Raw genomic sequence first — 15,725 nt, 5'->3', positions numbered from 1 at the left:
CCATCTGGTAACGAGAAAGCTTAATCAGGAGCCGTGTGCGCTCGGCAGCAGTTCTGCGGAGGGCCAAGAAGACGAGACTTGGATATTTCTCTAATAAATAGAAATTATCCACGTCTCCCTGTCCCCCTCCCTGTGCACTTTACATGAACCTGTGATACGCCAGCAATGGCCCTTCCAGCGTGCGGCTGATGTGATTTAAGAGAATATTAAAGGCAATGTGGAGATTGGAGGCGCCTCTCTCTCAGGGAGAGCTGGGGAAATGCGCAGCACAGATGGGTTGAGCAGATTAAACGTTTCCTTCACATTGTTTCCAAATTGTGCTGCGGTGCCTCAGGGAGTGAGTGCGGTCAGAGCAGTGCGCACTTTATGGAGTCAGTATTAATGCCTGCATTTCATAGGCCTATCGTATTAGCAGCAGGTTAGGGTCAGAGCTAGATGAAGGTTGCATTTAGCCGCCTTCTTTACCCCTATCCCATCTTTCGCCTAGCATATTCCTTAACAGTATTACTCAAGTATAACAATATTGCACAGGGGCCGAAGGGGCATCATTAATGATTCATGCAACTCATTTCCATTTGACATATTTGTATGACCTCCTGCACTGGTTAGATCCCCATTTCTGTATCTTGCCTAGTGCAGCATCTAACTAGTTAAGTGACTTTTGTGACAGGTGGACAAATGTTTGGGATTTTGACCAGGGGGTCTGCCGTTTTTAATACGAGCCGCTCAATTGCATTATATGGCAGGATCGCATATTTTGTTATTTGTAGTATCATTTCTTTGGCATATCTGTGTGAATCGCCAGAGGATGTTCGCTTGCATGCATAGTTAATATTTGCTTGGCCATGGCATGTATTTGTGCCATTTGACAGCAGCTGGATTGTGAGATCCTCTTCATCCAGCAGTGTGTCTGGATGACAAAGCTCTAATTCCCTGTCACTGACATGAGAACACCTCACTTCTTGCCTGCATTATAAAGAAGCTCAGGGAGAGATGGATCACTGTCATCACATGGCGGGAGAACAGACAGAGGCTGCATATCGTAATTTATTCATTTCCAAACAATAATGTATGACAGACAGGCACTAATACTGGCAATAAGCAATCATAAACCAATAACGGAGATTGATTAGACGCCCAGGACATACATCAAGCTCTCAATGATCTGGTGCTACAGACAGATTTACGTCCATCTTGCATCTGGGCGCGTTTCAGGCAGCTTGGTACCCAAACACAGCTCTTACTACTTTTTAATTCTTTTAACCTTTTTTTGCATCTCATAAGATAAAGCTTCAGGCAATTTTTTGGGGTTCCCTGTCACTGACAATGATGCCCTCTGCTGGTTACCCTTTAGGGATGAGAGAGAAGGCTCCGTGCTTGGGCGAGCATGAGGAGTTCGGATCCTGAGCACAGCACATTCGAGACTGGCTGTGCCAGCATACTCTTCCTTTTAATAGTTTAATAAAAATTAGCATAATTAACAAACATCTGTATAATCCAGAGCGGTGCAATTTGGCAGAGAGAACGGGAGTTTAGATGTTATTGCTGGGAGTTTAATGTTCTTTTAATTCTTTTTGGCACGCTGCAGTGAGAGAAATGTTTGGTGCGGATGGTTGTGTGCCGGATTTAATTAGTACGTATCTTTTGATTGTGTGCGATTCCGAGGCCCTGAGTGGCTCAGGCAGTGGGACTGGTTTTTATGACGCCTTCCTGTCATGGTGCCGGCAGGCGGGAAACTGGGAGCTGACATAGCAGAAGAAACGGGGTGTTTGGATATTCTAGCCATGATCTTATAAGGGACATCTACCTAGGGCAGAATAAGATATTGTTAGGTCCCTACTCACTTATTTAATCAACCTACTACTGCATACTTTCTTCAGCAGATTAATGAAGCCATCAGCCTGTCAAGGGCTTACTTAATGATTGACATATTCTTGTACCTGCAGCCAAAACCCAGCCCATCATAGTAACATACCTCCACTTTATATGCATTACATATTTGAAAGGGCAGAACACATACCCTTACACACAATTTTATCCTGTTATGAAAAATTCACAAAAATAATCAATTATTTTTGTGGGCCAAATGTAATGAATACGATATAAAAGATTAAAAAAAACTGAAATAGTTCAAAATGGTTACCGACACTTCTGAAAGAAATATCTGTCATGAAAAAAGTAAATCTCCATCTTTTTTCATTATTTATTCATTTTACTCACTTAATTAGCAGCATTAATTCCAGAGCACTTTACAGACCTCATCATTACAGCAGGGTTGTGGAGTCCGTAAGCCAAACCTCCGACTCCTCAATTTCCATGACACCAACTCCACGACTCCGACTCCTTCATACATGGCTCATGTTTAAGTGATAAATTTACTGTAGCACAGATTCATCTCCGCTAAAAGTCTAGACCCTTAGATCAAGAATAGGACAGACATTTATAGGACATTTCATAACTTTCCCAAATTCTTATGAAAAAATATTCCCCACAAACTTCATTGAACTACTGTACCCAATTTATTATATATTTTAGGAGTTGGAGTCGGTCCATTTTATACCAACACCAACTCCACGACTCTGACTCCACAACCCTGCATTACAGTCCCCATTGGGTGCTCGCAATCAAAATTCCCTACAGTACATCTTTGTTGTATGGGAAGAAACCCACGCAAACGCGGGGAAAACATACAAACTTCTTGCAGATATGGTTTTTGGTGGGATTTGAACTCGGGACCCCAGCCCTGCAAGGTTACAGTGCTAACCACTGTGCCACTGTGCTGTCATTTAAGGTCCAAAATCTTGACGCAGAAAATAACTACCCCTCCTCCTCTTGGGTCTTGATCAACTTGAAGGGGACTGTCTGTCTGGCTCATTTCAGTAGCTATAATCAGTCATGATAGAAAAGGAGACTGTCTCAAGGACAAAGAAGGGGGCTGACTTGGCTGTTGATATGAGCCAGTTAGCAAGCCCACTTTATCAGGCCACTTACTGAAAGGGGGAGGAAAGGGGAAGCAAACTTAATTTTGAGATTGAACTTTCACTTTATGGTGGTCTTTCAGTGAGAATCATTAGTTGTCCTATATTCAATTTTAGTACATTTCCTGGTGTAGTTGACAGTGTAAGCACCAGAGTAGCGTAAGTCTTGTGCAGGCAGTAAGTTGTCAGGAGTTTAGAATTGTGAATAGCCCCCTCCCTCTAATCCATGCCTCCATAAAGTAATAGTGTACCTCTTGGTGCCCTGGGATAAAAAGCAAAAAACAAAAAAAAACTCCCATCCCCTACAACAAGCAGTGGTGTCCTCTTCCTTCTCTATATTCTGCATCCTGGCTTAGGCAGTGTAATGAAATGACATCATCACCCCATCTGACATACCCTACGTAGCCTTGACCTCTGGGAAGCCACAGACCTGAAGCATCCTGCAGCTTGCCAGAGTGAATGGAAAAGCAGGGAGCCGATGGCTCTATCCTAACAATTTTTAACGGTATCCACCTTCTGATGTCATCAATACATAAGTAACCGCCTCCATTACCATGTACAGAAAATAGACTAAATCGAATCTGCAATTAGTAAATAATAAAAAAAAAGTTCTAATTAAACACATATATGTCATATACACACTTCCCAGCAGGTGACGTGGGTATGTCTGTAAGGGTTAATTTACCTCCTCTCACTGAATCCAGCACTCAAACTCTATTACAGGCTATAAAGTGAGGATAAATCACATCCCAACACAGACTACAGAACACGATACGCAACATGCAGGGCTGGCTCCTGGTTTTCATGGGCCCCGGGCGAAAGAGTTTGTGGGTGCCTTTAACACATACCATGATTCATGATGCAAAAATAAGGTAGAGATATATAGGGATAGTACTAGGCCAAAGATTTCACTTCTTACATTACATAAGTGATATCTATTGTAAATTCTACAATAACTCAGAAACCAGCAAATCCTCGCAGCGCACAGTGCGTGCCCTGTGGGGATTCAAACATTTTCATTTTAGACTGAACAGTATAGTCCACCATACAGTATTATGGGCACTACATAGTCCTCAATACAGTATTATGGGCACCACATAGTCCTCCATACAGTATAATGGGCACCATATATTGCTCCATACAGATTGAGCCCCATATATTGCTCCATACAGTATAATGAACCCCATTTAATGCTCCATACAGAATAATTGATCCCATATAATGATCCATACAGAATAATGGACCCCATATAAAGCTGCATATAGAATAATGGACCCCATATAATGCTCCATACAGAATAATGGACCCCATGTAATGCTCCATATAGAATGGGCCCCATATATTGCTCCATATAGACTGGGCCCCATATAATGCTCCATAGAGAATGGACGCCATATTATGCTCCATAGAGAATGGGCCACATATATTGCTCCATAGAGAATGGGCCTCATATTATGCTCCATAGAGAATGGGCTCCATATATTGCTCCATCCATTTAAAAAAAAAATAAAATACTCACCTCTCCTCGCTGGCGGCAGGTCAGGACTCCTCAGCGTCTTCTGGCCTTCTGCACTGTCAGAGCAGAGGGCACGATGTATTGACCTCATCGCGCCCTCTGCCCGGACACATCAGTGTCAGAAGACACTGGAGCTGCGGAGGATCAAGGAGAGGTAAGTGCCAGGGCCCTGATCAAAGTGGAGGGGCCCATTCGCTGGCACCGAGCTCCCCCGACTCACCAGCCCCATAACGTGTTGGGGTCCCCTACTTGCCCGGGTGCCGACGCCGGCCCTGGCAACACGCTGCCACCACTCATCAAACACATGGAGTGACTTGTTACTGTCAGACAATCAAAAAAGACCACACATTCTCTGAAAGGCTATGGATTCTTTAGAGCGTAAAAGGACCAGACTTATTAAAGTTTTTAAGCTTTAATATAAAAATACCGTGCTTACAACAAAAGATAAAAATAAAAGGTAACAATAAAACAACACACAAATATGCAAAACAATTATAAAATAAAAAAGGTACAAATAACAGAAACACCTTAATGTTTCCGTTTACAGTTATCTTCTGGTTCCTTGAGGGAATTAGAAATGAATTATGGATCACAATCAGCATAGGCACACCCACATGTGAACAACTTTCTTTTGTGCAACCCAGCTTTTATGTGTTTGTGACTGGACTGTGGGCTAATTTAGGGGCCAAGGCCTTGCATTTCAAATATCCTGTATCTCTAGCTACTCCCTCCATACAGTACATAGGAAATATTCAGCTTAAGCCCCCATCTCACATAGCGAGATCGCTAGCGAGATCGCTGCTGTGTCACGGTTTTGGTGACGCAACAGCGACCTCACCAGCGATGTCGCTATGCGTGACACTTTGCAGCGATCAGGCCCCTGCTGTGAGGTCGCTGATCGCTGCAAAGTGTCCTGGACCATTTTTTGGTCGTTGCCCTCCCGCTGGTCAGCACACATCACTGTGTGTGACCAGCGGGAGCAGCGATCAGGCTGGTAACCATGATAAACATCGGGTTACTAGGGGCACACGCGCACCTAGTTACCCGTTGTTTATCATGGTTACCACTCTGCTACAGTGAGCGGGAGGTTACCGCTCACTTTAGCAGGCTCGTAACCATGATAAACATTGGGTTACTAGGGGCACACGCGCACCTAGTAACCCGTTGTTTATCATGGTTACGAGCCTGCTAAAGTGAGCGGTAACCTCCCGCTCACTGTAGCAGAGTGGTAACCATGATAAACAACGGGTTACTAGGTGCGCGTGTGCCCCTAGTAACCCGATGGTTACCAGCCTGCTCTTGCTTCAGCAGACTGGCAACCAGGAGCAGGACATCATGGAAAGATTCTTTCCACGATGTCGCTGCTCCCCTGATCGTTGGTGAGCCTGCCTGTTTGACAGCTCACCAGCGACCACATAGCGACGCAGCAACGATCCCTGACAGGTCGTATCGTTGTCGGGATCGTTGCAGCGTCGCAAAGTGTGATGGGGCCTTTAGTTATAATGACCATTTGCTAACCCTTTGAAGCTCCGAGTCCTGGAGATGAGGTGCCATGCTTGACACCTCCAGCAAAAGCCCTTTTGTTCTTCTTGCAATACTGGTAAATCCAGTTTTTCCATTTAACTAAATGTAACTCAACTAATTATACATTTCCCTTAATATTATACATTTCCTTCACAATATAGATGATTCTTGCTCTTACTTTTTGGTGTTGTACATTATAGCTTTTGTCTTCACATATGCTTAGTTACTGTCTCTATTTAGTTACGAGTTACTTAGGAGGCGGCTGACTGAATGTATTGCTCAGTGATTCACTCTTGTAGAATTCAGCTACATGTGTGATCCAGCTATCTATAACCTTCATGTCTAATCTACCTAGTAACATCTCTGTTCACTTCAAGGCTCCTGAGTGTACTGGACTGCTTTCTTGAAAAATGTTAATTGCCTCAGCCCTTAACCTTTTGAAGACTTCCAGTGAAGTACTGTACACATTTAGATTTTCCTTTCAGTATCTTCATCATAATTAAATTTCACAAGGTGGAAAAGTCTCAAAATATTATTTCCTTCTCAGAGTCCACATGTAATGAAATAGATGATTGCATATTCAGATAAATCCCGATTTTCAGCCAAGATTTTATATAAAAGTAAGACAGCATTACTGATTGTCAAAGCAAAGTTAGAGCTATTAATCACTATAAGGGCTCATGCAGATGATTGTATTTTTGATCCAAGTGCAATCAGATCGCACTTGCACCAATGTTATTCTATGGGGCAGTCCGATTTTTTTCTTGGGCATTTTTTTCTCGGACTGAGTCTGTCCGAGCAAAACATTGCAGCATGCACAATTTGCATCCGATATTCGGCCATGCAAATCAGTGAGTTTGTGGAGAAAATTGGACAACACTCTGAAATTGAGAAATTGAGGAAAAAACAAAGACTATAATTGGCTGCATCGTAAAGGGGTTATTTTGTAAGACAAACATTCTATTGGCAGGATCAACCAGGTAGTTATTGTGGGGGCAAGTTCTATTTTTTGCTGTTACAGGTACACAGCTCTAGTGAAAACTGTCTGATAACACCTGTCAAGAAACAGCCTGGGAATCACACTGTTATCCAACTGCTGTCACTAATATGTCAGGGAACAGCTGGGAGATCCCGCAGAGATCTCCCTGCCTTCGCTAGATGATCACGAACCAACAATCCTCGGCCTCCAATTGTCAAGAGAATTACGCAATTGGATGACGATTGATTAACAAGGCTGCTTTCATGGATATTGGGGAGCTCACAGTGAGCGTATAGTATATACACATCCGATTCCAACACATGGAATATAAATACTGTGAGGTATGGTCAGCGCCAAGTTCCCAATAGACCACAAAAATGTAGTGACCACCATCAATCGTTTATACAGGCCGATTGGACAGCCATTACAGATAGCATATAGCTTCTGGGGTGTGGTTTATAGAGCAAGAGGAACAAAGACATTCAATTTTAAATATTTAATCTGCAAAATAGGCAGTGTTTATAACAAAAAATTTACACAATTTGTTACAAAATGGGAACAAAACAATACAGTATATACAGTCACATAAAATAAAATGGATAGATAAAAGAAATGTACTAAACTTGTGCCACGGAAATGATGCAGATTGGTCCCAGGCGGGAGATATTATTGCCATGCTTCCTATCATGATGTTATCTTTCCATAGATAGATGACAATATATATGCCATGTTTCCTATCTGGCCGATATTAGTTTGGAGGTGCTAGGCCGGCAACACAGTGATGTGAGTGAATGTGTTACATTCGTCACTTTGTCACAATGCCAAAAATATATCTCGCATAAATATCTGATCTATGAAAACCCCAATATTCATAACTGGACTCTGGCTCCAGAATATCTGAGAGAATTTTTTTGAACAGAGTAAGTCCCTGCCTCTGAAGGTGTAATTCTCCACCTCTGAGTATACGAATCCTAGACTTGGTTGCTTGCTATCAGCAGATACCCTGCTGTAATTACCTGTTCACGGCAGGAGGTCCTAGTTCAATAGAGGTTGAAGTGCCTGCTCATTTTTCATTTCCCCAGTTATAATTAATTTCATATGTTCAATGTGAGGGTGCAATGTCCCCTCTCCATAGATGGCTTCATACATTTGTACAACTTAATCTACGACAACACCCACTTAAACGTAACCTTTTTTTAAACTCATTATGTGCCAAATACTTTGCTAATATCTTCGCAATGGAGAGGTGAAATTTAAAAAAAATTCATTCTGCTGTGCAGCCTCTATTACATCTGTCTAGTTCATGAAAATTGTGGTGAAAGGTTCTCTTTAAGATGTTTCTATAGTTTGAGCTGCAGAAGATAACCTGATATTGGCATATTGCTCATCCAGTCAGTCAGTTGCGTAAAATATGTATACATAGTTACATTAAATATATGTATAAAAGACAACTTTTCCTTCTTAGTGTTCCAAATTACAGTGTTCAAGAATGTGTATTGCAACACCAACTATGAGAAGTTATAGAAATCACTTTACTGATAGACATGTTAATGATATGCAAATTATTAAAAAATTTAATTGGTGTTGTAATTTCAATGTTGAGTGTATATACACATGTTACATAAACAAGTGCTTCTCACTAAATTAGAATATCATCAAAAAGTTAATTTATTTCAGTACTTCAATACAAAAAGTGAAACTCATATATTATATACAGTCATTACAAACAGAGTGATCTATTTCAAGTGTTTATTTCTGTTAATGTTGATGATTATGGCTTACAGCCAATGAAAACACAAAAGTCATTATCTCAGTAAATTACAATAATTAACAAAAAACTCCTGCAAAGGCTTCCGATGCGTTTAGAAAGGTCCCTCAGTCTGTTTCAGTAGGCTCCACAATCAGTAGGCTTTCACTGGACCAGTTTTCTGTTTCCATATTGCTTTTTCACAGAACCTGAGGTTTTATGGCGAAATAAACCTCCCCACCCCTAGAAGTAACCTCATTTTAGAAATGAAACCCATCAAAGCATTCATCAAGGTGTGTCATTACCATTTGGGCCCCAAAAGTGTCTTCAAAATATTAAATGTGCAGCTGATAGCAAAGAGTGAAAGAAAATTTCATTTTTTTCCCAATACGTGTTGAAAAAAAAAACGTGTGACTGTGTGGTAAAATTGGCATTAACTTTATTCATTGAACCAGATATGAAATTTAGGTTTTATGCCTTACTGTGTATGCACTATAATAAATATATATGTATGTATGTGTGTGTGTATGTATGTATGTATGTGTATGTGTGTATATATATATATATATATATATATATATATATATATATATATATATATATATATATATATATATATATATATATATATATACACTGCTCAAAAAAATAAAGGGAACACTTAAACAACAGAATACAGCGTAGTGTCCAGAGGCTAGAGGCGCTACCAGGAGATAGGCCAGTACACCAGGAGACGTGGAGGGGGCCGTAGAAGGGCAACAACCCAGCAGCAGGACCGCTACCTCCGCCTTTGTGCAAGGAGGAACAGGAGGAGCACTGCCAGAGCCCTGCAAAATGACCTCCAGCAGGCCACAAATGTGCATGTATCTGCACAAATGGTTAGAAACCGACTCCATGAGGGTGGTATGAGGGCCCGACGTCCACAGATGGGGGTTTTGCTCACAACCCAACACCGTGCATGATGCTTGGCATTTGCCACAGAACACCAAGATTGGCAAAGTCGCCACTGGCGCCCTGTGCTCTTCACAGATGAAAGCAGGTTCACACTGAGCAAGGGTGACAGACGTGATAGAGTCTGTAGACGTGGTAGAGCGCGATCTGCTGCCTGCAACATCCGTCAGCATGACCGGTTTGGCAGTGGGTCAGTAATGGTGTGGAGTGGCATTTCTTTGGAGGGCCGTACAGCCCTCCATGTGCTCGCCAGAGGTAGCCTGACTGCCATTAGGTACCGAGATGAGATCCTCATACCCCTGGTGAGACCATATGCTGGTGCAGTTGGCCCTGGGTTCCTCCTAATGCAGGACAATGCCAGACCTCATGTGGAGTGAGCCAGCAGTTCCTGCAAGATGAAGGCATTGAAGCTATGGACTGGCCCGGCCGTTACCCAGACCTGAATCCGATTGAGCACATCTGGGACATCATGTCTCGCTCCATCCACCAACGTCACGTTGCACCACAGACTGTCCAGGAGTTGGCGGATGCTTTAGTCCAGGTCTGGGAGGAGATCCCACAGGAGACCATCCGCAACGTCATCAGGAGCATGCCCAGGCATTGTAGGGAGGTCATCCTGGCCCGTGGAGGCCACACACAATACTGAGCCTCATTTTGACTTGTTTTAAGGACATTACATCAAAGTTGGATCAGCCTGTAGCGTGTTTTTCCACTTTAATTTTTGGGCTAACTCCAAATCCAGGCCTCCATTGGTTAATACATTTGATTTCCATTGATGATTTTTGTGTGATTTTGTTGTCAGCACATTCAACTTTGTACAGAACAAAGTATACAATGAAAATATTTCATTCATTCAGATCTAGGATGTGTTATTTGAGTGTTCCCTTTATTTTCTTGAGCATTGTATATATATAGCTATGTACACTAATTAGCCATGATATTAAAACCTAATACTATGTCTTTCCCTTAATTTCACCAAAACTGATCTGCCCTGTCAAGGTTTGGACTTTCCAAGCAGAACCCATTTGAAGGTGTCCTGGTATCTTGACGCCAATATTTTGGCAGTAGACACTTAAATCCTTTGTATCCCAGTTTACATAAATTTTCACCACCATTAGGCAGGTGATAAGTGTTCTAACCACCCCGGAGGCATTAAATGGATGCACGAAATATCATAGTGCCATAGGATGTGCACTCAGAAAACATTACTGATAACTTGTGCCCTGTGAGTAACAATGCCACTCGAGTCTCTGACATATCCAACCCTCTGCTTTACTGGAGTTAATTATTGATTATGTAATCAATTATTTTTAGTAAATTGAATGTCCTGTTTTAACATTTTTTTTCTGCAGCCATCGGGGGCTGCCATTTGGGGTGTGTAAGTGTCTTGAGCACAACACTTGTCACTGCTGTGTTCAGAGTAATCATCACGTTACTGCGCTCTAACACAGCAGAGCTGTGTATCTAATCCAATCATGTGTGATACAGCTCGCAGAGCCGCGTATCTAATATCTCTCGTGTGATACAGCCCGCAGAGCCATGTATCTAATCTCTCTCATATGTGATACAGCCCAGAGTCACGTATCTAATCCAATCATGTGTGATACAGCCCACAGAGCCGCGTACCTAATGGCTATTACACACGTGGTCAAAATTGTTTGTACCCCTCGTTTAATGTAAGAAAAACCCACAATAGTCACGAAATAACTTGAATCTGACAAAAGTAATAATAAATTAAAAATTATGAAAATGAACAAATGAAAGTCAGACATTGCTTTTCAACCCTGCTTCCACAGAATTTAAAAAAAAATTAAACTCATGAAATAGGCCTGGACAGAAATGATGGTACCCCTGAAAATAATGTGACAAAAGGGACATGTTAAATCAAGTTGTGTCCACTAATTAGCATCACAGGTGTCTACAATCTTGTAATGAGTCAGTGGGCCTGTATATAGGGCTACAGATACTCACTGTGCTGTTTGGTGACATGGTGTGTACCACACTCAACATGGACCAGAGGAAGCAAAGGAAAGAGTTGTCTCAGGAGATTAGAAAGAAAATTATAGACAAGCATGTTAAAGGTAAAGGTTATAAGACCATCTCCAAGCAGCTTGATGTTCCTGTGACTACAGTTGCACATATTATTCAGAAATTTAAGATCCATGGGACTGTAGCCAACTTCCCTGGACGTGGCCACAGGAGGAAAATTGATGACAAATCAGAGAGACGGATAATATGAATGGTACCAAAAGAGCCCAGGATAATTTCTAAAGAGATTAAAGGTGAACTTCAAGCTCAAGGAACATCAGTGTCAGATCGCACCATCTGTCGTTGTTTGATCCAAAGTGGACTTCATGGGAGACGACCAAGGAGAACACCATTGTTGAAAAAAAATCATAAAAAAGCCAGACTGGAATTTGCCAAACTACATGTTGACGAGCCATAAAGCTTCTGGGAGAATGTCCTATGGACAGATGAGACAAAAATTGAAGGTTTTGGCAAGGCACATCAGCTCTATGTTCACAGACGGAAAAATGAAGCATATCAAGAAAAGAACACTGTCCCTACTGTGAAACATGGAGGAGGCTCTGTCATGTTCTGGGGCTGCTTTGCTACATCTGGCAAAGGGTGTCCTGAATCTGTGTAGGGTACAATGAAATCTCAAGACTATCAAGGGATTCTAGAGAGAAATGTGCTGCCCAGTCTCAGAAAACTTGGTCTCAGTCGCAGGTCATGGGTCTTGCAACAGGATAATGACCCAAAACACACAGCTAAAAACACCTAAGAATGGCTAAGAGGAAAACATTGGACTATTCTGAAGTGGCCTTCTATGAGCCCTGACCTAAATCCTATTGAGCATCTTTGGAAAACGCTGAAACATGCCGTCTGGAAAAGGCAACCTTCAAACACGAGACAACTGGAGCAGTTTGCTCATGAGGAGTGGGCCAAATACCTGTCGAGAGGTGCAGAAGTCTCATTGACAATTACAGGAATCGTTTGATTGCAGTGATTGCCTCAAAAGGTTGTTCAACAAAATATTAAGTTAAGAGTACCATCATTTCTGTCCAGGCCTATTTCATGAGTTTAATTTTTTTTTTAATTCTGTGGAATCAGGGTTGAAAAGCAATGTCTGACTTTCATTTGTTCATTTTCATAGATTTTTAATTTATTACTTTTGTCAGATTCAAGTTATTTCTGTGACCATTGTGGGTTTTTCTTTCATTAAACGAGGGGTACCAACAATTTTGACCACGTGTGTATGTGATACATCCAAGAGCCGCGTATCTAATGCCCATTATGTGTGATACAGCCTGCAGTGTCACATATCTAATCTCATCATGCGTGATATAGTATCACAGTACATTGTACACTCCGCATATCTAATTCCAGCTCGTAATACATGCCACATATATAATCCCAGGGTGTGATACACTCTGAGCATCTAATCCCAGCACATGATGCACTGTGTGTATCTAATCCCAGCGTGTGATACATACCACATATCTAATGCCAGCCCGTGACACTCTGTGTATCTAATCCCAGCATGTGATACACTCCGTGTATCTAATCCCAGCGCATGATGCACTCCGCGTATCTAATCCCAACGCGTGATACACGCTGCAAATTTAACCCCAGCACATGTAAATCCACGTATATAATCCGCTTAATACAGGAAGCAATACCAACTAAGAGAATCGGACCTGCAGCCGTCCTCTGTAACGCTGTCCTCATGAAAGTATCACTTTACAGCCACCAACAAAATGGCTCTGCACTGTGATCCTAAACTTCATCCTCCCTTACTCATTTGCATACGCCCAGAAGGGAAGAGGAGTGACATCACACACACGTGAGCAGGCACAGCCCACATGTACTGCAGTCATAATGTGAGATAGTTGTACACTTGATTTTCATAGCAAATTTCAGCAGCTGCTCCCCCTAGTGTTTTAAAGTGGAACATATCACATCTTTAAAAATTTGTTATATTTTATACCAATAAAAAAAAGTTAATATTTTTTTAAATTAAAATATTAATACTTTACATTTTATAAACAAACAAAATTTTGTATACAATTGTTGAAATATTTTTTTTTGATGATCCATTCTCTTTAAGCCTGCCATTCACATTAGGTAGATGTCAGTTGAACGATGCTTCAACCGATCGTTCTGTGTTCTCTATGAGAAATCCACCTAGAGACATTTTCTCTCGGAGGCTTATCTCTGTGAGAACAAAGCAATCGTCAGTCTGAAATCGGAATCAATCAACATCTCCCTCGATGATCAGTTGGCCGGCTCCTGCATACACATCGGAGTGTCGTTCGACGTTAGTCTTATGTTTGTGGGTGCCTTAGTCTCCTACACTATGCCTCCAGACAATAGTGCCACACAAACACTGTTGCCAAATATCTAGTGCCCAAACACATCAGTGATGAATGCCAGCCAACAGAGATTCACAAAGTTTTTACTGTTCTGTGCAAGTACTGTGAAGCCAAAGGAGGAAACTTTAGTGACATACACACTCAGTGGGACGAGCATTTGGTAACAGCACAGGAGACTGAGCATTGGATTATGTTGATGTCAGCAGGCAGCTGTATGACCAGGTTGGGGGTCTTCTGAGAACCCACTGCAATTTCAATAAATGGTTCAGGAGAAACTCTGCTCCCACTCTGCCACTGGGGCGCATATTTCCAGGACAGTCGAGTATATTGACCCGGTGTTCCATATTTCATGGAGAGTCAGATGGGGATGATAGCTTAGTTCCCCCCAATCAGGAATGTTTGACAGCCCATGGGGATGAGAACAAGATGGCAGACCATGCTTGTGCCATATGTACCTCTCCCTTTCTGGAGTGCCAATCAGGGGGTCAGGGTAAATCTATTCTGCAAGAGGTGGATATCCCCATCTATAATATACAGTATGTATGGCCTATGTCATACATAGGAATATTTATTGCAACCTTTGGCAGAGCCTTTGTGCTAAACCTGTGACTCCTCCGCTTTATAAATATGCCATCATTACTGTCTGCAAAAAAATACCTCTTTAAATCATGAAATTATAATAGTTCTCTTCTTTATATTTTTTCTTTTTATGTTTTACTTCAGGAATACAATGCTTACGGTTGGTGGGTTGGAGAGCTGGATGGAATTATTGGTATCGTGCCTAAGGAGTATTTACAAGCCGCCTTTGACCTGAGATGAACTGAGGTTCTGCACTTCTCAATGAAAGATAAACTGCTTGTACTGCATTGTGATACATGTATGTCAGAATCTAAATGTCTGCAGAAATAAAGCATTGCTTCTTGAACTAAGGCATCTGCTTTCTCTCAATCTACTCCTGAATGTCTCACTGGTGGCCACTAGATGGCAAAATGTGAGTGTGTTACAAGAAAGTAGCCTGGTATTCTGACTGCTTGCATGGGTCAAATTATTGATGCGAGAACACAAATTGGAACTTCTACAATTCTAAGTATTGTTTGTCAAGTTCATACTATAATGTATAATAACCAAATTTTAGCACAATCTTTTCTCACTGCTAACTGCACACAGCCTTCAGCTGACAAACCAGGCAAAATCCTGGCTGGGCGTTGAGTGGTAATAGTCCATATAGTATGCCAATATTAGTAAAAAAAATTTAAAAAATACCACATTGACTGCTTGCACAATCTGCTTTTCGCTCACTAGAAGTTCTGAACTTTTTATATAAGGTTTGTGTGTTGTGGAAACTCAATCTTTTATACAGAGGCGTTCAGAGTCAGTTTTTCACTTGTGTTTTACCTGTTTTTCACATATAGAATACGTACAGGTCTAGGAATATTTGGACAGTGAAACTAGTTTTGACATTTTAGTTTTTTACCCAAATATATTCAAGATACAATCATATAATAATTATAGTCTTAAGGTGCAGATTCTCAGCTTTAATTTGAGGGTATTCACATCTTAATTGGAGTAAGGGTTTAGGAATTACAGCTCTTTAATATGTAGCTGCCTCTTTTTCAAGGGACCAAAAATAATTCAACAATTATCTTAAAAGCTC

At 41.4% G+C, this 15,725-nt stretch overlaps 1 protein-coding gene across 1 annotated transcript in view; it reads left to right on the top strand.

Annotated features, from left to right (window-relative positions):
• Positions 1-14,959, top strand: part of SKAP1 (src kinase associated phosphoprotein 1) — a 682,301-nt gene extending 667,342 nt beyond the window's left edge. Inside the window, exon 12 of the mRNA XM_073683515.1 lies at positions 14,795-14,959. Within this exon, the coding sequence (XP_073539616.1) occupies positions 14,795-14,890 (96 nt within the window). The 3' untranslated portion in view covers positions 14,891-14,959. The remainder of the gene's footprint in view (positions 1-14,794) is intronic.
• The last annotated feature ends 766 nt before the right edge of the window (positions 14,960-15,725 follow it).

The sequence above is a fragment of the Phyllobates terribilis genome, unplaced genomic scaffold (genome assembly GCF_046119375.1).
Source record: "Phyllobates terribilis strain yellow unplaced genomic scaffold, ASM4611937v1 Scaffold_5__5_contigs__length_657084704, whole genome shotgun sequence".
Taxonomy (NCBI): Eukaryota; Metazoa; Chordata; class Amphibia; order Anura; family Dendrobatidae; genus Phyllobates; species Phyllobates terribilis.
The sequence above is the reverse complement of the archived record's forward strand: the minus strand, read 5'-3'. Positions and strand labels throughout refer to the sequence as shown.